The sequence below is a fragment of the Furipterus horrens genome, unplaced genomic scaffold (genome assembly GCF_987537825.1).
Source record: "Furipterus horrens unplaced genomic scaffold, mFurHor1.1.pri manual_scaffold_5, whole genome shotgun sequence".
Taxonomy (NCBI): Eukaryota; Metazoa; Chordata; class Mammalia; order Chiroptera; family Furipteridae; genus Furipterus; species Furipterus horrens.
In genome coordinates this window covers 139,120,194-139,144,683 of record NW_028327175.1, presented here as the reverse complement: position 1 = coordinate 139,144,683, position 24,490 = coordinate 139,120,194, and the positions used below count along the sequence as shown (strand labels likewise).

The window sequence follows — 24,490 nt, the reverse complement described above, 5'->3', positions numbered from 1 at the left end:
ATTCAAATAACAGCAAAAATAAAAATAAAAAACTTATCAAAGGCACATTCACCAATATGGATATAACTCTTAAAAATATAACATTGAAAGGAAAAACATAAGTGGCATAGATTACTCACAATAAAATACCATTTTTACAAAGTTTAAAAAATAATGCAACATATTGCTTTGAGGTAAATACACGACTAGCAATGTCTTTATAAAAAAACATGGGAATGATAATCGCCAAACATAAGATAGTGGTAATCTGTCAGGAGCAGGGAGGAATATGCAATTGGAAAAGTATATACCAGGTGCTCAAACTGTACTTGTAATGTTTATGTTTCTTTAAGTAGTGTGTAGAGAATAAACTGGCCAATGTGTTGGTACCGATCTCTTTTAGGACAAATAATAAATCTGTAAAAATGTACAAGTATTTAACATAATACTCGATGTATAACAAAATAAACACAATAAACAGCAGCTACTACTGCTATTTGAATTGTAGGAGGGGCTCCTGGCTCCCTAGTATGTCACAGAAACCGTGGCAGTAAAGAAGGGAAGAAGGCTCAGTAAGGGGTCCAGATGGCTTTGCTCTACCTAGTGAATATGGCCGGGATAACAAATACCAGTTCAGTCTCTAGATACATACTGTCCTAATTTAGTGCTAATTCAGCTAGGTCATTTATATCAAATTAAAATGCTGCTACCAAAATCCTGAAGCCTACCATTCTGGCCCTGTCATCACTACAGTGAGCTCCCGCAGAGGAACCGAGGAGAGCTGGGTTGCTGACCGTCTGAGACTGTTACTCTGAGCATGCTGGGAGAGAGCCCTGGCTTGGTGGGTGGGAAATTCAGGGCTTCTTGTCCTGGCTCCATTACGTACTAATTAAGCAACCTTGGAAAAGTCTTCAAATATCTCCAAGGGCTCATTTATTTTATCTGCAAAATAGGGGTAATATGGACACATGCCTGGTTTCCTAGCTATGGGACACAGGCATGTTTCTTAATCTTTACAAACCCTTTTCCTTACTTATAAATAAGAATAAGAGAACCATCGTCACAGGATGGCTGTGAGGATTAAATGCATAATCAACGTTAAGGCTCAGTATAGCACCTGAACTTTGATTGTGACTTATGAAAAGTGATATTGGATATGAACGGGGTTATGTAAATTGTGAAGTTCAGTAAATGCTATTTGATACTTTCATGGGAACCATTTAAATTCTATTTTTTAAAAAGTTTATAAACTGACTCAAGGGACCAAGATGGCCGCGGAGTAGGAGCAGTGTTCTCAGCTCGCTCCTGTTAAGGAGACAATCCAGGAGGAACAAACTCGGGGAGGAATGACTGAAACACAACAAGGACACCAGCCTGTTAAACCAAGCACGCCGTTGACCGGAGACAGCCAACTGACCTGGAGTCTGCACAATCCTTCCTCATGTGGGAAGGCCACCCTCCCCTCCACACCCCCACTCTTATTAGGGTTTTCTGGACCCAAGGGTAGGTAGGACGACGACCATGTCCAGCTTGAAGCAGCTAGAGGAGCTTGAGACCTTCGCCCATTGTCCTTTACAAGATTACAAAGGGTCCTAATATTTGAGATGGGGGGGATAGTTAATTTTTATGAACCAGGGGTATGGACTTGGGGGGGATTGCTGGGGGAGGGGGGTGCTGGGTGGATGGGAACAGGGGGGAGAAAATTGGAACTGTTGTAACAATATAATCAATAAAAAACATTATAAAAAAAAGTTTATAAACTTATGTACAAAAGTATATAAATGCTGATTTTCAAGGAAATAGAATTTATTTTCCTGAAGTCAGCCATCTATTTCTTACATTCTGTGGGAAGGACTAAGTTTGAAGTTTTAAAAATCTGTTTGAGAACCTGTTAACTCGCTCCAACTGTATATCTTACGAAGTTCTCAGGAAAAGATCAACTCGATAGTTATAATCATGAAAATCTTACATGTTCTCTAAAAACCCAGGATCCTGAAGGTTTAGGTTAATGTATCTATAGTTAGTTACTTGAAATTATTATATATGGAACATATATACATATCACATCTTTATCCATTCATCTCTCAATGAACTAGGTTGCTTCCATATCTTGGCTATTGTAAATAATGCTGCAATGAACATAGGGGTGCATGTATTTTTTCAAATTAGTGTTCTTGTTTCTCTAAATACCCAAAAGTGAATTGCCAGGGTTGTATGGTATATCTATTTTATTTTTTTGAGGAATTTCCATACTGTTTTCCAGAGGGGCTGCCCCAGTTTGCAGTCCCACCGACAGTGCACAAGGATTCCCTTTTCTCCACATCCTCATCAGCACTTGTTATTGATTGATGTATTGATGATAGCCATTCTGACTGGTGTGAGGTGGTATCTCATTGTGGTTTTAATTTGCATTTCTCTGATGATTACTGAAGTTGAGCATCTTTTACTGTCTGTTGGCCAGCTGTATCTTTGGAGAAATGTCTTTTCATGTCTTCTGCCCATTTTTCAACTGGATTTTTTTTTTTTTTTGTCATGTTGTATGAGTTTCATATGTATTTTGGATATCAACCCCTTACTGCGTATATCATTTGTGAATATAGTCTCCCACTCAGTAGGTTGCTCTTTGTTTTGTTGAAGGTTTAGTTTGATGAAGTCCCATTTGTTTAGTTTTGCTTTTTATCTCTTGCTGAGAGATGTATCCAAAAGATACCACTCAGACAAATGTCAAATAGTTACTTCCTTTGTTTTCTTCTAGGAGTTTTATGGTCCCAAGCCTTACATTTAAGTCTTTAACCCATTTAAAAATTTTTTTTTTAACATTTTAATGCAAATCAGCATGTCTGGTTCATTTCAGCTCCTTCACTGCCAAACTTGGCGGCAGGGAATGCTTCAGATTCTCAGCCTTCTCTTTTCTGTGATGACCAAGGTATAAAGGTATCTGCTGCATCATACTTCAGACTTCGCATTGTCCTTATTTTTCTTGATCTTGACAGATTTGGCATTCTTTTGCCTGGCTATGAGCAGGAAGTCCTTGATTTCCTCAATTTTGTGAGGTATGGCTATGAAGCACAGAGGGCGTGCGGATGGCACCTCAGATTATCCCCCCTGTTCCCCATGTACCACCCAAGAGGCATTTACATTTAACCCATTTTGAGTTTACTTTTCTATAACCTATACGAGTGGTCCAGTTGCTTTTTTTTTTGCATGTATCTGTACCAACGCCACTTGTTGAAGAGAGTGTTTTACTCCAATGTGTATTTTTACCTCCTGTCATAAATTCGTTGACTATGCAAGGGATGGTTTATTTCCAGATTCTATTCTGTTCCATTGATGTATATGTCTTTTTTTTGTGCCAGTACCACATTGCTTTGAATATTATAACTTTGTAGCATAGTTTGAGATCAGAAGTTTGACACTTCAACTTTGTTCTTCCTTCTCAAGATTGCTTTGGCTAGGTAAGGCCTTTTGTGATTCTATATAAATTTTAGGATTATTTGTTCTAGCTCTGAGAAGAATGACATTAGTATTTGGATAGGAACTGCACCAAATCTGTGAATCTGTGTAGTATGGTCATTTTAACAACAATAATCCTTCCCAATCCAGAAGCAATGTATATCCTTCCATTTATTTGTGTCTTCTTCAATTTCTTTCTTCAGTGTTGTAGTTTTCAGAGCACAGGTCTTTCACTTCATTGCTTAAGTTTATTCCTAGGTACTTCATTCTTTTTGATATAATTATAAATGAGACTATTTTCTTCATTTCTCCTTCTGATCATTATGAGTGCACAGAAACATGATAGATTTCTGTATATTTATTTTGTATCCTGCTACTTTACTGAATTCTATAATTTTTTGGTGGATTCTTTAGTGTTTCCCATATATAGTATATAATATGCAAATAGTGACAATTTTACTTCTTCTGTTCCTGTTTGGATGCTTTTTATTTCTTTTCTGTCTGAGTGCTGTGGCTAGGTACTTCCAGTACCATGTTGAATAACAATGGTGAGAATGGATATCCTTATCTTATTCCAGATCTTAAGTATAAGGTTAGCTGTGGGCTTGTCAAATATTGCCTTTATGAAGTTGAGGTTAAGTTCCTTCTGTACCCATTTTGTTGATTTTTTTAATCATAAATAGACATGGAATTTTATCAAATGTTTGTTCTGCATCTATTGGGAAAATCATCTGATTTTCATTCTTGGTTTTGATGTTGTGATGAATCACATCATTTTGTGGATGTTGAACCATCCCTGCATCCCTGATACACACCTCACTTGCTCGTGGTGTATGATTCTTTTAATGTACTGTTGAATTTGGTTTGCTAGTATTTTGTTGAGTATTTTGGAATTTATGAAGAACACAATTTCAGTGTGTTTCTCTTCTTTTGGCAATGCTGGTAAGTTATCTTGTGTTTAATGGCTGATCTAGATTTTCTTGAATATTTTTATGCAGACAAGTACATCATAAGGAAATAAGCGGTCTTCTTTTGCTTCCTTTCCACTTTTTACATATTACATTTCCCCCTTAACTTACTGCAATAATTAGTACCTACAGTACAGCTGAATAAAAAAAGTGGTTTAGAGGGTATTCTTGTTTTGACTTTCAATGGAAATCCTTTTGAAACTTCATTAATCATGATGTTTGACATAGGTTTTTATCAGAGCAAGAGTTTTTTGTTTTTTGTTTTCTTGTTGTTCATGAATGAACACTGAGTTTTATCAAGTGTTTTTTCTCAGTTTACTGAAATGACTGCCTAAGACTTTGGCTGTGTGTAAACTGTGGATTGGGATCCATTTAATAGTAACAAAATAAGTTTAATGTATTGGCAGACCAGAATGTTTTAAAAAGAAACAACATAACAGAGGTACCACACTACATCCCAAGATGTGAGATAGATATTGTTCAGTAAAACTTTTGTTTTAGCTGCTTATACAAACACACATGTACATGTTCTGAGCTGCTAAGTAAAACATCCTTCTTACTGTGGATTGTTTAAAAAAGTTTTAAAGCCTCTAATCTAAACTATTTTTGAGCATGATAAACCACTGTGAAGAACAAACATTATAAGATTTTCTTAAAAATAAACACAATATTTGGATTTTGTTCGTTTAAAAATACCCAGCTTTTCCTGATATTATTATGTAAATATTATTTAAACATCCTTTTGAAATATTTTATATTTAAATATTATTAATATTAAAATAGTAAACCATAATCCCTTGATGGGCAAAATGGTCCACATTCTCGGAAACATCTGAAGTCACTCAAAAGAAATAGAAATAAATTAAGCATGAATTTCTGACAAAGATTATTCTTCAAGGATCACTTTTACAAAATTTTCTGTATGTATAATTCTAAAGCTAGAGCTTTCATCATATTCTCAAATGTATATGACTTTAAAAATGACAGCTCCTCTACTCCCAAAAGTTCAATATTAGTTTATATTTCTAAAATCAGAAGGTAACTTGGCATTTCCACTACTTAAATCACATCTTCTATCCTACTATATTGAGACTGGATTATTCATCTCTTAGCTGTTTATATTACTTCATCCTTTGCTGACTAACTGCCTGGCCTTGTTAGTGGTTATAAAAACCAATATGCCAACAAAACCTCATCGGCAGCCGTCCGTCTCGAGACACGATGGTGTAGCTTCTTAAGAGTCTATCTGCACCGCCGAGAATGGCTGTGCAGTCCGACTCGGGAGTGACACGGTATCTGTCTCCTCCCGTGTTGAATCGACATCTTGCGATGACGCTGGAGTGTCCTCTCCAGTGAAGCTGAAGCTACAGAGCCTGGGCAGGGTGATATGGAGGGTCTGCTGTTGCCCATGCAGCAGACCCCCCCTCTCTTCGCAGCTGAAGGATCCAAGGGAAAGACGGAGTCAATACAGCTTGGCTTCAGGTGCGCTGCAGGAGTTGCCGGTGTTGACTACAACGTCAAACCGCCTTAGGGACTCCGGCTCCAGATTTTCTGTCGGGGTTTACTCCCTTAGCCTTTCCCCTGAAGAGGTATGCCGCAAGGCAGCGGAGGTTTTTTGGAGTCAGAGTTTTCCTTCTCTGATGTGCCCTGACTGGAAGATCGAACCAGCGACACCCAGCTCGCAGGCCGACGCTCAATCCACGGAGCCAAACCAGCCAGGGTAAAATACATACATACATACATACATACATACATACAATTGTAAAAAAAAAAACATAGTGCTATCTTCAAAAAAAAGAAAAGAGGCAGCAGCTTTTATGGCGGAGGTGCCACACACATCCTAGGCTCAGTTGGAAGTTGCTCTGTCCAGCAGAGGCTTCGTGACCATGGCGGAAGAAACTTTTTACCCAGGACACTTTGTTATGTCTAGGAGAAAGAAGGTGACTGCCTCTCTAGTGCAGACCAGCCCCTAAACCTTCATCCCTTGTGCCTTTTATTGAGGAGGATGCATACAAGAGATACAAGGCTAAAACTCATAAATCGTCAATAGCCATTAGGCATTTGACAGGAACAGATTACGCATACCAGTACAGGGGCCACAGTGACCAGTCTGTGTCAGGGTCCATAAAACATCTTGGCGCCACACTGGAACTAAGGGCAAGGTTTCATACACTCCTTGCTAGAGACTATTTATGTTCCATTAATGATAAAGAAAGCAAAGCAAGTTCTCAAAACCTACCTATATGCAAATGGCCATTCAATGTTTCTCTTGGCCAATCACTACTGAAACTGTCCTTTAGGACATTTTAAGATTTTTCTTTGCTTGTAACTAGAAGTAATATTACTCACCTTAGTCACTAGATTTATCTCTGGAGGATCTGTGGCTGCTTCCTGATTATGCTGATTATGATTTATCACCAGTGAGCCTTTTTAAAAGAGGGCAACTCCCAAAGAGGAGCTCCAACATGTTCTGCACAATAGCAGCATTGTGGGCTAAGTATCTAACCTACCAAAGGGACACCAATCAGTTGGATATAATAATTCTGAAAAAAATTGTTTTATCTCACATTCCCTTCCAGCTATCCTATGTATGGTGACATTCTCTAGTAAAGCCACTTTTCAAACAAATCAGCACTACACAGACATTTTAGGGACCACAGAATTCATCTTAGCAATGATACTGATATTGAGTGCCAAGTGTATAAATCTTAAGAATACAGTATCACTGCTTCTAACTGCCATTTTTAAAACTTCTTCTAATTCTGTAAAGATATGCTAATTCCCTGGCTGCTACTGCATATATATAATAGCATGATATCCAAACTGAAAAAAAAGCTTTCTTTACGGTCTTTTTTTAAAAGTCCCCCAAGTTAACTTACATAATACAGAGGAACCTCAGCTCTCAAACTTAATTTGTTCCAGAAGGCTGTTCAAAAAGCAATTTGTTCAAAACCCCTATCATTTTTATCCCATTACAAATATAGTATCAGCATGAAAGGGTTGTCAGGTCGAGAACCTAAGTTTTGTTTGACAGCTGAGACATTTTTTTCCATGAACAACTTGGTCAAGAACCCAATTATTAAAGATGGGAGACATTCAAGAACCAAGGTTTGCCTGTAAGCATAAATTTGAAAGTGCACTAAACAATCTATCAGTTATATGTAATTGCATAATCTCAAAGCAGTATTTCTAAAATCATAGCAACCTGTTTACAACAACTACATCTGTTAAGTGGGATTGGCAGGAATAGATGAGGAAGAGGGAGACTTTAGTACTGGTTAAATATTTTAACAATTTTAGAAAAAATAAAACAAAATCTGAATTTGAAAAAAGGGTACAATTATAAAATCAAGACTCTCCACATTAATCTTTTTCTACACCCTGTCATCCCTGCTTCTAATCTCCTTCCAGACTGTAGCACTTTGAGAGGGGAGGCCTTGCATGTCTTCTGTAGCTTTATATCTCCCCCAGAGCCATCCCCATAGCAGGATTCTATGTATGTAGATGGTTAGAGGTGAAATCAATGGGAGTGGGAGGATTCAACAAGCCTTCAAGTGAGCATTAAAGATAGAACCTCTATTTAGAAGTGAAGGGGACCAAAGTTTTGCTACCCAGAAGCTGCCTTTTGGGATATTAAGCTTTTGATTAAGAAACAAGACTCAGAAAGAACCTTTGACTCTTCCCCCTCTTGCCTATGAGATTTAGATGGAAAGGCCTACTCCAAGAGGGAATTTGAATTAAGTAGGGTAAGTAGGAGAAGTTCAGGCGGGGGCTTGTTAGCTAGGTACCCGATGTCCCATTGCTTCTGAGCTGCCTAGGAAGAGTTTTCCTGCCACATGCATTCCCCTCTTCCTCAACTACCTGTAAATTGCCCATTCTCGCTTCCAAAACTAAGACCCCACTCCCCTCACTGTTCTCCTTTGTCCAAATTGTCATATATACCCAATGTTGCATCATTGTTTTTGAAATTTTCATGCTTATGTGACTTCCCTGAGTGCATGCATTAAAATTTGACTTTCTTCTGTTTATCTGTCTCTGTTAATCTGATTATTAGTCCATCTATAAGAACTTAGAAGGTGGGAGGAAAAGTATTATTTTTTAATCCCCATTAGAAAGTAAACTTCAGAATAAAAAGATCCATTATGTTCTCCTTTTGAAATTCTGGTTAATATCTATTCACAACTCTAGTCATGCTGCTCCTCGAACATTTAGACTTCTATTTGAATGGGGTGACCAGAGTTACCCTCTACGAGCAAATTATTCCTTAGGTCACTGTTACTACAATTTTGAGAATAACATCCTGAGTATTAGTTACAAAGTCCAATGCCAAGGACCTGACTCCTGTTCGACATTCTTCTTTTGGAACTTCATTATTATTGTTTCTAATATCTGAATTCAATCCTGTACCTTGCCGCCCAACAAACTCACGTTATATTCGGGCACTGTTCTCAATAGCCTATCTCTTCCTCCATGAAGCCCATATACTTGAGCTGCAGCTGCATCTGAGGTCATGAGTCACAAATATAGGGGCACACACTGGTGACAGGCAGATGCCGTGAGGGTAGGGACATGGGTTAAGAAATAAAAGGAAGTAACGATGACAACCACTTCTCAGAGCCAGACTTTGAGTTTATAAAAAACCATGTAGGTAAAAATGAGTTCTGAAATCTTCTGAACTGTAAAATACACTAAGCAAAGAGGCCATGCGTTTAAATGAGGTGAAAGAGAACTAATGCATGAAGGCTGCTGTTGACAAACCTGTCCCAAATTTGCTGAAGGGGTGTTTGGGATTCCCCGTAGCTTTTTCCAGCTGAAAGAGCCTCCAAGCATCATTCATCACATTCTTCTCGTGTTCTGAATCAACTGCATTCACCTCTCTGTCTTTGCAACTCTCATCAAACAAGGGGCACAGAAAAAACTGTGCAAACCTAAGGGTGTGAAACATAATTCAAAAGCTGTTATTTTTAAAAAGTGGCTTTTTAAAATGTTTGAAACATAATACATAGGAAATATAAAATCTGTTGAAACGTAATACATAGGAAATATAAAATCTACAGAACCAGAAAAAACTGCCATTGCTACTAAGAAAAAATATATATAAAATACATTCTAAGTAACAGAAGAAAACTATAATACTGGACAAATGTAAATTCAGAAGTCAGTCTAAACTGGAGATGTGATGTAATTAGTGAGAGCATAAAAAGATTAACCCCTCTGTTTCAGAAACCAATTCCCGTGTGTTTTTCCCACACCACCAAACAGTTCTCCGGCACCAACTGGGTATTCCACAATTCAGCTCAACTATGACACTATCTACGTAAAAAGCAGATGCTCAGTTCTGTAAGACTGCCCCCTTCAGACACAAATCACAAGTCCAGTTGTCACCTAGGCTTCTGACCAACCCTCTGAACAAGAGATTGGAAGATTCCGCAACTTCCTCCTCAGGTTCAATTAATTTAGCAGAGCAGCTCACAGGGCTGAGGAACATTTTACTTACTGCATTACTGGTTTATTATAAAAGAATATAATTCGGGGGCAGCCAGATAAAAAAGATGCATAGGGCAAGGCACGAGCACAGAGGAGCTTCCACACCCTCTGAGCACACCTGTCTCACCAAATCCGCATGTGGTCAAACCTAGGAGCTCTCCAAATCCCAGCCTTCTGAGGTTTTGGGGAACCTTCATTACAGTGGCATGCTTGATTAAATCACTGACCATTGGTGACTGAACTTAACCTCCAGCCCTATTCCCTTCCTTAGAGGTCTAGGGGTGGGACGGTAAGTTCCCACTCTCTAATCACACGCTTCCACTCTCAAGTTACCTAGAGGCTTCCCCAAAGTCCTCAAAAACATAACAAATGACATCCTTATGACTCTCATCACTCGCAAAGTTACAAGGGCTTTAGGAACTACAAGTCAGGACTAGAAAAGAAGCCCAAATATATATTTCTTATAAATCACAAGATCACAACACCAAAATCAAGGCAGACTTATGGAGACAGCAGCAATCTAGTTAAGATTTGCAATTTGGCACATCTATGAAAGTCCTTGTTACATATGGCTAATTCTCCAAAAAAGGAAAAGGCAGGTGACAGTTCTTAGGCAAATAAACCATAAATTTACAGTTTTAGGTGCAATTTCACTAAGACTCAGACATTCTAGGACAAACAAAGTGACTCACTTTTAAAAGACTCTATTTGAATTTTTCTTCTTTTGGAGAAAAACAAACAAACCTACTCTCATTGTCAAAAAAAAAAAAAATGGAGTGAAAAACCTATGGTGTAGTAGTCTGACTAACATAACTATGGGCTCCTATGAAACATTGAGTGTTCTAAAATTTTAATAAGCAGTGATTCAGCAAATAACATGGCATGTAGCTCTAACATAAGTAACCAATATGCTTTTCTTGAGGTCATTCTTTAAAAGTAGTACTAAAGTTTAAGTACAATACTTTTAGTAAATAAATTAACTCTCCTAGATCAGGTTGCATTTTAAATCATGATTTCATAATAATAATTCTTAAGGAACTTTAGCTCCCATCTTATACAAACAAGATCCTGAATTCAGATGAAGCCAAGAGTGGAGGGTCTGTCTGAACGAAACTACTACACAGTGGACCTAAGAGACTCCCGAGTCTGTAATGTCTGAGCAACTGCATCTCACAGAGTCCAGCTGTCAAGGAGGCTGTCATTATTTGATATTTATTTTAAGTACATAGTGAATATAATACTATGCTAAGTACTTTACACATACCAATCCAAAGAGAAATCCATCTATCTGTAGTCTATAACCAAAGATATATTGAAACAGAGCTATTTCTGGACATGGAACCTCTTTTATCCACCTCAATATATCCAGGCTGGGTAAAGTGCCTAATAGCCACAGATCGTAGCTGAATAGGCCCACATAAAGGGTCACGATTACGACACAGTACTGTATAAGCAATTTTTTAAAAAGATGCTCTTATACTAGTGGTTTTTTCACTCTGAGCCAAGTAATATACATCCTCCATCATACAGAGATCTATTATATGAACATCTGCAGTACCATTTGTAAAGCAGGAAATTAAATTCAGTGTATGATCCCAGGGAACTCATTAATGTTAGTCTTCTGGGAATACATATAAAAGATGACTATACTGCAAAGTTGCTGCCTAAAGATTGAAACATAAGCTAGAGTAAGTAAGAAACAGGCTACTCTGACCCAGCCATGTATCCTGAACCCCTGTCTTTACCCTATTAATATTCTTTGTGCTAAGGAAAAAATTCAAACTATGAGGTTTCTTAAAAAAAAAAGAAAGACTATTATTAATATAAGCAAATAAAGTTGACAATAACTAACACTGCAAAGTCAAACTGATTACAGACCCACTAAAGAGATTCAGATAACACCTTGCTAACACAGAAATTCACAAAGAAAAAAATTATACTTTGAATAATAAATCAAATTACTGATATAACAAAAACTTTTAAATTGTTAGCTATATAGGAAATTAACCAAGAAATTAAGTTGGCCAAAGGGAGTTTGCTATAGAAAATACTTCCACAAAATGTTCCCGGGATTGAAATTGCAGGTCAAAACAATCTGTATCTACTAAGTATTCTTGAGAATAGGAGTATTTACATTCTAGCATTCTGGAAAAGGAATATGTTTGAAAAAGAGATCCATGCCATTATTACAGTTTATTCTTCATCACTTGCTTTTTATGTAATACCAGTTAGAATGGGAAGCACTGGTGAGAATTTTATAAGTCAATAAAACATTCTATAGGCATGAAAGCTGGTTTAAAGTCACACCATTATTTTTTCTCTACAACAAAGTAAACATTTGAGATCACTTACTATTATTTTTCTTTGTTACAAAACCCAGGGGGAAAAATACTGATTATAATACCTTTTGTTAAGCTATAAAGCTGTGAAGACATCTCTGTAAAAATAATAATTGTTACTGCTATTAGTATTAATGTGATAAGTGCACAAAGTTGGATAATTCATAAGAGTATTCAGTGTTACCTGTCTAGGGCACCTTCTAGGTGTTCATGGGAAACATCAAAATAGTAATTGGTATGCTCTCCACTAGTAAAAGCATTTGAACTTCCTGCATGCTCACTGAGAAACTGGCTGTATTCATTTTCTTTAGGATACTTCTTTGTTCCCAAAAATAGCATATGTTCACAAAAATGACTTAGGCCAGCAATATTTGGAGGATCTGACAATGAACCTGAAAAAGTAGGAAAACATATATATAATAAAGCAATTTTTTAATGTTGAAAGATATCAAGTACAGGCAAGTTACAAAGTTACAAACGACTTCAAACTTCTGTTAGCATGACATCTCCAACCATACATTTAGAGAAAGTTAAGCATAGGCTGCTCTAAAATGATATTGTTTGGTTCTAACCCCATCTTTTGACATTAATTAGTTGGTGACCATGGGCTGATTTTAACCTTGCTGGACATTAGTTTCCTCATACAACACATTGAAGGGAAGAAGTTGAATTCCCCTTTTTTCTTTTTTTTAAATTTTGCAGGAGACAATATAGCATAGTGCTAAGGGAACCAGTTTGGGGGTTAGCAGCTCCGCTAGCTGTGAAACCTTGAGACAGATACTTTCATCTGTCTTGCCTCAGTCCCTTTTCTATATATACATAACTTAAGAGTTGTGTGAATAAAAATTAGATGATATTGCAAAGCATACTGCATTGTGCACAGCAATAATTATTTGTTCAACATATGGTGATTATTACTTTATTTTCTCAATTTTAAAATGGCATGAAGTTAAATATAAGCTTTTCAGAGAGAAAAAAACATGCCTCATGAAATGTACATATAAATAAAGAGCAACCTGAGTAAAGCAGCATTAAATATGAAAGAAATGTGCACACAAAAATGTAGGAAATATAAAATTTCCTAGTGTACCAAAAGTTTACAGAAGTGATACCATTACAGCTGTTTCAGTAAAGGATGGGAATGAATGTCCTTGCCAGGAACCTAACAAGATACTCTTGATAAATATAAGATTATTTGATTTAGACAACTGTAGATTACCAACACTTGTACAAATATATATATATAGGACTACTGTACAAAGTAAGGTACATAAAACTGGTAACTGTTAGGTAGGCCTTTATTTGCACAAATATGGAAAGTTCTAATAAATGTCAGCATTAAGTCAGTTAAACTGCACAAAGCTTAATTCACAATTTTAAACTGTACCTATGTGTACATCAAGCGCTGCTGATGACTTATCTGTGGTGGGATCGCTGATGAGAAGAACTTTGATGCCATTGGCCAGCTCTAGCCCACGGTATTCTCGCTTGTCTTCTGGAGATTTGATAATGTGGTTTTCTAGTCTCTTGATAGCTGGATTATTCATTTTGCTGTAGGTCTTTTTTTGGAAACTTAAAAGAAAAAAAGGTAAGTGTTAGATTGTGGCTGCTTTTCTTTTTCTTTCTTTAATCTTTTTTAAGAACAAAGTAACATCAAGCAAACCCATATAGTGAACGACCAGATTAAAAAATATATCTGGAGGAAACTTTTTACAGCCTATCTACAGGGTATAATCATTCCACTCCCTCCTCTTGCCCACTGTTCTTTCAGAGAGATGGTAACAGAGCCATATATAGGACAGCACACGGATGGCGATTTGAGACAGAATGGGCTGGGCCATGAGTTGGTCAATGTGCTGACCTAGAATAAAGTTTTCAATTGCCAGTAACTGCTTTCCCACTTATTTCAGAGGCATCTGCTAGAGTTAAGTGAGGTAAGAGGTGCAAGAATTATTATTAGATCATCAAAACCATTGCTCAACCTGATGATATTCAAAGATAGGGCAGATCTAGAACTCATCAGTCTGGTATGCACATGCTCAAAACAGAGTGAACAACCTCCAATGAGGAAAAGTCCTGTGAGGTCCTAATACAAAATAAGAGACATGGGCTGTCCTATGAGTCATGGCAACAAAAGTAGGAAACAAAAACAAACAAGGTTGGAAGGACCCCAAGTAATTTTTGTAGTCCGGTGCAAAGGTGAATGCCAGAGCAAGACAAGTCGAGTGATCTTAACAAAGATGTTAAATTGTCTTACAAAGGACTTCCTTCCCTTCCTCTCCTAGTCCTCTCTCTCCTTTCTTCTCTAGGAAGGCCAGAGTTACAGTGATGGGAAGGGACTGCCAGCACAGAGTCCTCAGGACTAGTACTACGCAGGATGGTTAGTGTAGTGAAGGGATTTCCAGAGTCTGGGGCATGTATGTTTCTGAGACTGAGAGTGGATGCTATTTTTGTCTATGTTGGGCACTGCTTAAGAAACAAAAAAGAAGCCTGCTATTATTAGTAGATCAATATACTGATCAAGTAAAGCCAAAAACATATCTAAAACTATAGAGGAAAGACAAGCCTGTGCTAAAGACTGACAGACATCCAGATTTAAAAGCAAATCAGAGAGGACATAAATAGACATACATTATATTGGATAAAAGCTTTTATTTTATTGTATTTTTTTTTTTTGTGGTAAAATCTCTGGAGATTAATGGACTGAAAAATCCAATCTGCTTTTATCAAAAAAGCTTCCTCTCTCAAATAATCTATAACTATTCTTCTGAGTCAGAATTGGTAAATCACAGTGGTTTGTTTGCTCCTATTAAGATTGTCCCTGATATCTTCTTTGGAAGAGAATATTTGGAATATTAAAGATCAGTAGTATAGGTCATACTAGATGTATAATACTCGTTTGTAAAAACCAGATAGCACTTTACAGACATTGCTGATAGTCTTGTCCTATTTATAGTAAAAATTTCTTGAAAAACAAAATATAAAATATAACACTAACATTTTTGGGATATAAGCTGTCAGAAAATTCAAAAGCAGTTTGGAAGTGAAAAGGCATTATAAACAATTCCTTTCTACTTCATAGGCCATAAATCACTTTAAGATAAATGTCAAAGGCAGACAGAAATATCTGAGTACAAAGTCTTTTAAAATGGTGTTTTGTAGTTAAAAAAACAGAAAATGGTCTATCTAAGCCTCCAAAGATAGGTTAGGGTATTTCCCCAAGGATAATTTGTTTGGACTACAGCAAATGCAGTAAATAGCTGGTTTCCAAAATCTTAATTTGGGTTCAATATAATTATTTTTAATGAGCTCTAACCTAGTAGCAGCATTAAGATTAAATAAGCCATGAGGCAGCCTCCAATAAGACCCCACAGCCAGAACAACAGCATTAAAAGGCAGGTAGCTCAGCTGGTTAGAGCATCATCCCCATATGCCAAGGTTAGGGGTTCAATCCCCGTCAGAGCACATATAAGAATCAACCAATGAATGCATAAATAAGTGAAAAAACAAATCAATGTCTCTCTGTCTGTCTCTCTCTTCCTTTCATTCTCCCTTTGAAATAATTTTTAAAAAATTTTTTACCCCCAGAATACAACAAGGATGCCAGCCTGTTAAAGCAAGCACGCCGTTGTCCGGGGACAGCCAACTGACCTGGAGTCTGCATGATCCTTCCCCATGTGGGAAGGCCACCCTCCCCTCCACACCCCTACTCTTATTAGGGATTTCTGGACCCAAGGGTAGGTAGGACGACCACCATGTCCATCTTGAAGCAGCTAGAGGAGCTCGAGACCTTCGCCCATTGTCCTTTATAAGATTGTAAAGGGTCTTAAGTCTGAGAGGGAGGGATAGTTATTTTTTATTGTTAAAATAATTAATTAATCATTTATCTATTTAAAAAAGAAGAAGAAGAAGAATATATGAAAGGGTGAAGCGGGAGAGTTTGTATGTACGACCCATGGGCATGGACTTGGGAAGGGATTGCTGTTGGGGGTGGTGCTGGGTGGAGGGGAGCAAAGGGGAAAAAAATGGAACTATTGTAACAATATAATCAATAAAATATACTTAAAAAAATTTTTTTAAAGAAAGAAAGCCCAGTGTGCACCACAGAGATGCCTAAGCGTCTCCCTGCAAGGGTCTGCTAGAGGAAGGGAGGGGGTTGGAATTCTAGTGATGAATTCCACTAAATGGGAGCAAAATTTAAAGGCTATTTTGGTTACACTGTCGTTGTTTACACCCAAAGCCTTCTACTATGCTTGCCCAGCTAGTTTGATTTAGGGGAACCAAAAGTTACAAGTGATTAAAATGTAATAATGATGCTGCTGATGCTGATGGTGGAGCTCTAATCCACAACTGTAGGGAGGAGATGAAATATAGCTCATTTGGTAGGACAAATGGGCTTATTCTGTGGGAGGTGAAAATTTCATTCTAATTAAGATAACCACCCTTAGCTACAGGCTACATCCTGTACTTTTTTTCAGGGTTCAATTCCTCTTGTCCAGATTTTCATTTTCATAAAGGAAAAAAATATGATCAGATGCATTATATAACTCAGTTGGGCATTGAAGCTATGCTTGACTAATAGCCTTAGTGTAGCTAAGAATAGAGAAATAGATTTATTCTATAAATCAAACATAAAAATTAGTCCAGCTCTGGCTGGTGTGGCTCAGTGGACTGAGCGCCAGCCTGTGAACTGAAATGTTGCTGGTTTGATTCCCAGTCAGGGCACAGGCCTGGGCTGGGGGCCAGGTCCCCAGCGGGGGGCATGCGAGAGGCAACCAATCAATGTATTTCTTGCACATTGGTCTTTCTCTCCTTCTCTTTCTCTCTCTCTTCCCCTCTCTCTAAAAGTAAATTTTAAAAAAATCTTAAAATAAAAATTAGTTCAACTACTTCTAAACATTTGTATACAAGATCAAGGACAACTATAAATTTCCAAGCTGGCAATGCTCCCAAATCAAGTATCATGACTACTTGAGGAAGCAAAAGCCAAAAGCAGTAATAGCACATTTTCAAACAAGATCCTTCCCAGCAATCCATATTCAATAGGCACAGGCTGGCTTTATCTACAGCATATCTATCTATCAACAGAACCTACAACAATTGGATCCTCACCTTCTGGGGAACTGAAGGAAATGATCTGCAACGCCTCTGATGATGAATTCATCAACAGCTTGCCTGTCTCTGTATTTATACTCATGAGATCACATGTCTATCCATCTCATCTCATTAGCATAAAGCCTTCAAAAGTAATTTTATTTATTGCAAATGTTCTCCACTATGCAGCAAACAAAGAGCAAGCAAGCAAGTATTCTGGCTTTTAGATGACAAGCTAGTAACTCAAGTGCTTTACCAGACATTTATTTGATATTTTTAACCTGTCAAAGTCAAAATCTTAGAAGCAATAAAATTACTTTCAATTCAGGGACATAATTATACATTGCAAACTTCATCCTGAGACACAGCATTGTCAGTGTTCATCATTCTGATAAAACTGGAGAGATATTTAGTAATTACAGCATCATTTTGTAATTTTGTTTAGAATTTAAAACAATGACTAAAAACGCAGAAGGTAAAAGGTGGAAGAGCCATTAGATATTATCTAGTTCTTTGCAGCTCATGGACTAGCAACTCTGACCCTTCTTTGGGAGCTTGTCAAAATGTAAAATATCAGAAACCACCAGAGACCTACTTAGCCAGAATCTGCATTTTTACAAGATCCCCTGGTGGGCTAGTCCCCTATTCTACTTATAAGGAAACTAAAGCTTAGGGACCTTAAATCACCTGTCCAAGATCATACAGCAAAAAGCTACAATTAGATGTCAGTTCTAAACTGTGTTCCACCCCAGCACCACCATATCCAAACAAACATGTAAGGAGTCCTATTAAGATCCAGACACTACACCATGCATGCTGGCTACAAAGATGAGTATGCCACAGCCCTTGCTCTGAAGGAACCATCTAGTGACAGATAGGGAAACAAGTCATCTTTTAACTATAGTGACACAGTTGTCCCCAGGGCACTGTAGGGGTAATGAGAGGGGGGCACCTAACTTTCTAGGGGAGACAGGAAAGAGAGTAAGTGAGTAAAAGCATGCCAAATAAAAGGAAGAGAATACCTGAGCAAAGGACTGGCAGTGAGGAAAAAACACAAGGCATCAAGTGGAAATACAAGGGCTTGGTGTTAACAGAACTACAATCAGAACTTCCACTGAGAGATTCTAGACTTCTATCTTGACATGTAAAGGCCTAAACTGTAGGTTTGCAGAAACAAATTCCCAAGTAGGTCATTTCCAAATTCTCATACCGAGAAGAATTTTTTTCTGCAAATAATCTATTATTCAGATGACCTTTTACAGTCTTTTTTCTCATATCTTTAAGTGCTTCACTGTGTACTGAATAGATTGAGCAACTTCACTTTGCCTTTTGTTCCCTACCGACACACATAATCCCTGGCAAAAAGTTAGACCTGATCCATTTCTAATTCTAAATAAATGACCTATAAACCCAAACAGGTAAATGATCATGCTAATAGTCAGTTACGTTTCAAAACCTCCCTTCTGTGGAATCCATCCACCCACTCCCAAACCACAGGCGGAAGCTGAGCTTACCCTATGGCACTCCTGAATGAGGAAGTGTCCAAGGAGAAAATGTCTGAAGTCAGAAGCACACCATAAACATTTCTTCCCCATAGAAAGCAAAGGTAAGTAAGAAAATGTGAAGTTAGTCATGGCATGAGCCCAAGGATGCCCCACTATAAGACTACACATTCCCAAATACTATTTACGTCACTTGAGCTAAAAAAATAATGTCTCAGGGAACCATCTACCCACGGCTCTTCAGTTACAGTGTACACCTCACCCTGTATACCAGCTAGATCCCAGAGGTGGGTATAAACTGAAATCCAGTCAATAAAACCCTTTTTTTCCCTGATGAGATGCTTTGCCTTTGTTCCAGGCAAAATGTCAGCCATTCTAACTCTGCGCCCTCTGGAAAGGAGTTTACAATGAAAAATAAATAAACACTTTAATGAATAAGGAAGGTTGCAATTTAAAGGAATCCTACAGCAGTATCATTTCAGAGATACGTGCTTTTGCAAATTTTGTTCTAGTCTTGATGTAAATATATCAAGGGCTGTTTATTTCAAAAGTGACAACCTTACAAAGGGGAGGAAGATACTTAACCCTTCCAGGTTCTTTAGGGTGGACCAATAATTGAACTGACATGAGACAGATTAACAAGAGAAAATAACTAAATTTAATTACTTATGTATGTATGCATGGGAATCCCACATACATGTGAGAGCAACCCCAACATGCATAAGAGGCTGAGAGAGAGAAAGGTAAAAATGGTATGACGACATTCTGAGCTAAGGATAAGGTACAATGCCTTGGGGCCTCAGAACAGAAGAAGGTCATTTGCAGAATAAGAGTAGATATTCAATAATTACAAGTTTGCCCTATAAACAGGTCATAAAGTCATTTTTTATTATAACTCTTATTATGAGCAAGGCCCCAAATTTAAATTCTTTAAGGGAGAAGCAAAAGTTTCTCCCACAGGGTCTCAACTGTCTTTAGATTAAAATAATCCGCATGCCAAAGTAGCACATTTTGGCAGACCTGTTCTGAATAGCTTCACTTAACACACAACATTTTACAGAATTTATGAAGGTTTAAGCACAGTTAATTATAGAAGGTTTCTTATAGTTGTAGTTTGGGAACCAAGGGTGTTTTACAAGTATTCTCCCTCTGCAAGTAGACTTCAGGCTGTTAGAAAATATGAGGGGCAGACTCATAGACGGAGAGCAGGATGACAGCTAGTGGGGAGGGGGAGGAAGGGGTGGAGGGACTGAGCAAAAAGGACTCATGGACACGGACAACAGTGTGGTGATTGCTGGGAGGGGTGTATACAAGGACTAAATGGTAATGGAAAAAAATTCACTAAAGATTCAATTAAAAAATGAATAAAAATTTACCAATTAAAAAAAGAAAGAAAATGTGAAGTAGATGCCTCTGTACAAAACTAATCCTAACAATCACTCCATTTTTCAAGTGTCATGTGCTTTATAACCTGGTTGTTTAATCTTTCCACTCTCCCTAAGTGACAAGTCACAGCAGCTCTGAAGGTCATTTTCCTTGACCCCGGATGATGAAACAAAAGCTCGGTGATGAAGTGATTTGCCCAAGGGCATTCACAAGCCCGATCTGTGGCAGAGTGAGGACTTATAAGGAAAGAGGAGGCAGGGGAAGGGGAGGAGGGAAAAGCCATGCTTAAGGAAATCAGAAAGGCTTTCTTCCTCAGCTCCCAATTACCTCCCCTACAGCTCTTCCCTGACCCCATTCTCATCCCTAGTAATCCCCAAAAACAAAAATGAGGAAATAAAAATTTAAATGGGTCAAAATAAACACAAGGAGAAAAGTTTTCTGTTTTCCTCTTCTTCCATCCCATATAAAACAGACAAATAGCAGACGGAGCCTGGCAGAATGCTTCTAATCTGGCAATGGAGTCCTGGGCTGAGAACCGTATTATCTCACTATACTTTGCCAATAAAAAATAAAAAGGAAAATGTGTGGCAGGACTAAATGAATAGCAGGTTTAAAGAGAAGAGTGTATAGACTATGAAAATAATTACTATGGGTAATTTATTTTTTAGATGCATCCATAAGCCACAGGGACAGAAAAAAAAGAAGTCATGTAATCATCTTGGTAGATGCAGAAAAAGTACTTAACTAAATTTAACAATCATTCACATTTAATTTTTAAAAGTCAGCAAACTAAAAATAAAAGGAATATTCCTTCATCTCCTCAAACAGTATACCACTATCATCTCTTCGAGCAACACTGTACTGGTAATTCTGACCACTACAATAATGCAAGAAAAAGAAAACACGTATAGATGAGATGGGGGGGGGGGGGACTAACATTGTGCACAGGTGACATGACTGTGTACATAAAAATCCCAAGAATCTAATGACAACTTACATTTCTGAGTAGAACATAACAGGTTACGGCAACCTGATTCAGGTTCAACAACTAGAAAAAGCCACAACAAATTACACAATGCTACATTTTTTAAAATCCTTATCCAAGGACATGCTTACTGACTTTTAGAGAGAGGGAGAGAAATATCGATTACTTGCCTCCCCTACGTGTCCCAAACAGGGACTGAACAAACCCTCAATCTAGGCAAGTGCCCGGACTGGGAATCAAACTGGCGACCTTTAGGTTTACGGGACGACGCTTCAGCCAACTGACCACATTGGACAGGGCACAAAAATCACATTTTAAAAGATGCTGGAGAGTTGTAAAAGCAATGAGGATTGCAGGAACTAGAATTCTAGAGAGAGGCGAGCCCCTAGGTGAGCTGGTGATCATCACCTGTTTTCTTCTCTGGGAGTACTGGCCAATTCTGGGTGTGGCCTGAAGATATTGCTTGGTCCAAGCAAAAGGAAGGACTACTCAGGGAAGAGAAGCAAGAGAGGCTTAGGTAAGCAGAAGAGCGTGCTGTGACAAATTAAAGCCCCAAGAAGCTCCAAATTCACAGCCTATTTTTGCCACAGATTTTCTGAGATACCACACTACATACCTACCAGAATGACTAAAATGGAAAAGTTGGAAAATACCAGGTGATAGAGGTTACAGGGCAACCCAAACTCTTAGACACTGCTGGTGGGAATGCAAATTAGCACAACCATTATCAAAAAATGGCAGTATACACTGAAGTATATGTAAAACTGACAATACGACCTAACAATTCACCCTGAATAGATGCATTTATATGTTCACAGCAATACTATTCATAATAGCTAAAAGTAGAAATGATCAAATGTCCATCAACAGTGAAAAGATAACCTAAGACACAGTTATACAATGGAATAATAGACAACGAAGAAAATAAATAATCTAGAACAAAGCATAACAATAAGGATGAAACTCACTAATAAGGATGAATGAAAGAAGCTAGATGCAAAAGAATACTGTATCTTCCCATGTATATATAAAGTGCATGGACAAGTAAAATCAAGCTATGTCATTATGTCAGGATAATGGTTACCTCTGAGGGTAGGGGTAAGTCATTAGAAAGAAGCATGAGGGAGGCTTCTGGGACACTGGTCATATGCTGGCTCCAGAGCTGTGTTCAGTTTGTGAAAATTCATCAAGCTGAACACTTACGATATATATGGCAATTAAAAATTTTTTAAAACATCATAAAACACAGTAAAATAGAAGGATGAGGAAGATACATTAATTGCTCAAGTCTATAAATATCATCCACCAAAAGTCATCCTGGAAATAGTACCACTTGGATACTGAAGAATAGCTATCCATATCAAACATGTGCTAAACAGGGAAGGCTCACTAAGAAATAATAGCCCAACTAATGTGATAATTATCTAAACCTTCTCAGGTGTGTCCTGAAACAATTAATGTATTGATATCATCCTGGCCACAAGAAATAGGAAGATCATTAAGTACAGCATGAGTCAACATAACTAAGTCACTAATAAAGTATGTTAAAGATTTTAATCATCTTGACTTACCATGTTAAGATTTGAAAACTAGCTCTTAGCAATTACTTACTTTAGATTTCAGTTAATATTTAAAAATAAAACTTGATATTCCCAGCAACCAATTAAAAGTGACAATAACCATAATCCAAATAAAACCAAAATGATTAAACTTTAAATTCTCCCAACAATTTTTTTTATTATATATTATTGATTATGCTATTACAGTTGTCCCAATATTTTATCTTTTGTCCCCCTCCATCCAGCACCTGCCACTCCCTCAGGCAATCCCCCCACCACTGTTCATGTCCATGGGTCATGCGTATAAGTTCTTTAGCTACTCCATTTCCTATACTGGACCTCATATCCCCATGGCTGTTCTGTAACTACCTATTTGTACTTCTTAATCTCCTCGCCTCTTTATCCATTTCCCACACCCCCCTCCCATCAGGCAACCACCAAAATGCTCTTCACATCCATGATTCTGTCTTTGTTCTTCTTATTTGCTTAGTTTTTAGATTCAATAGATATGTATTTATGCCATTTTATTGATCTGGTTTGATTTACTTCTTTTTCTTAAATAAGTCCCTTTAACATTTCATATAATAATGGTTTGGTGATGATGAACTCCTTTAGTTTTTTTCTTATCTGGGAAGTTCTTTTCTGCCCTTCAATTCTAAATAATAGCTTTGCTGGATAGAGCAATCTTGGCTGTAGGTCTCTGCTTGCTTTTCATGACTGAGTATTTCTTACCAATACCTCCTAACCTGCAAAGTTTCTTTTGAGAAAACAGCTGACAGTCCTATGGAAATTCCCCTGTAGGTTACTAACTTCTTTTCTCTTGCCGCTTTTAAGATTCTCTCTTTATCTTTAACCTTTGGAATTTTAATTATGATGTGTCTTGGAGTGGGCCACTTTGCATCTATCTATAATAGTTTGCGACTCTCATGAGCTTCCTGACTTGCCTATTCCCTTCACCCAAATTCGGGAATTTTTCTATCATTTTATTTTCAAATAGATTTCCAGTTTCTTGCTCTTTCTCTTCCTCTTCTGGCACACCTATGATGGGAATGCTGGAACGATAAAAGTTGTCCCGGAGGCAGCTAACACTATCCTCATTTTTTTTGGATTGTTGTTGTTGTTGTTGTTCTCATTGGTTGTTTTTTTGCTTCCTTATGTTCCAAATCATTGATTTGATTCTCAACTTCATCCACTCTGTTGCTGTTTCCTTTAAATTGTTCTTTATTTTTTATAATTGTTCTTTATTTCAATAATTGTTCAATTATTTCTATTGTACTTTGTTTCTGACTGGACCTTTTTTATGCTGTTGAGGTCCTCATTAAGTTCCTTGAGCATTCTTATAACCAGTGCTTTGAACTCTGCATCTGAGAGATTGCTTATCTGCATTTTGTTTAGCTCTGTGTCTGGAGTTTTCATCTGTCCTTTCATTTGGGCCATGTTTCTTTCTCTCCTCATTTTGGCAGCCTCCCTGTGTTTGTTTCTACGTATTAGGTAGAGCTGCTATGACTCCCTGTCTTGGTAGCGTGGCCTAATGTAGGTGTCCTGTAGGGTCCAGTGGCACAGCCTCCCCTAACACCCAAGAAGGGCACTTGACCACCAACCTCCATCCTTCGTGGAGGAACAGCTGTGCTGATGCAGCGTAGTGATCTGTAGCTGTCCACTCAGTGTGCAGGCACTGGGGCTTCCTAGGCGGTGCAGGCCAAGGTCAGTCCCCACCTGTGTTTTGCCTGGGTCCACC

At 37.8% G+C, this 24,490-nt stretch overlaps 1 protein-coding gene and 1 pseudogene across 5 annotated transcripts in view; both read right to left on the bottom strand.

Moving 5' to 3' along the window:
* IDE (insulin degrading enzyme) overlaps positions 1-24,490 on the bottom strand; it is an 88,457-nt gene that overhangs the window by 45,792 nt on the left and 18,175 nt on the right. For 2 of the 5 annotated variants that reach the window (XM_090277963.1, XM_090277964.1), the window contains exons 2-5: positions 18,835-18,906; positions 13,614-13,798; positions 12,411-12,618; positions 9,159-9,328 (exon numbers count right to left, since the gene is read on the bottom strand). In XM_090277963.1, the coding sequence (XP_090134089.1) occupies positions 9,159-9,328; positions 12,411-12,618; positions 13,614-13,798; positions 18,835-18,906 (635 nt within the window). Of the gene's footprint in view, positions 1-9,158; positions 9,329-12,410; positions 12,619-13,613; positions 13,799-17,338; positions 17,396-18,834; positions 18,907-24,490 lie in introns of those variants that run through there. The other 3 variants (XM_090277966.1, XM_090277967.1, XM_090277968.1) reach the window with 2 other exon arrangements.
* LOC150009976 (large ribosomal subunit protein eL38-like) lies at positions 2,825-3,253 on the bottom strand (annotated as a pseudogene).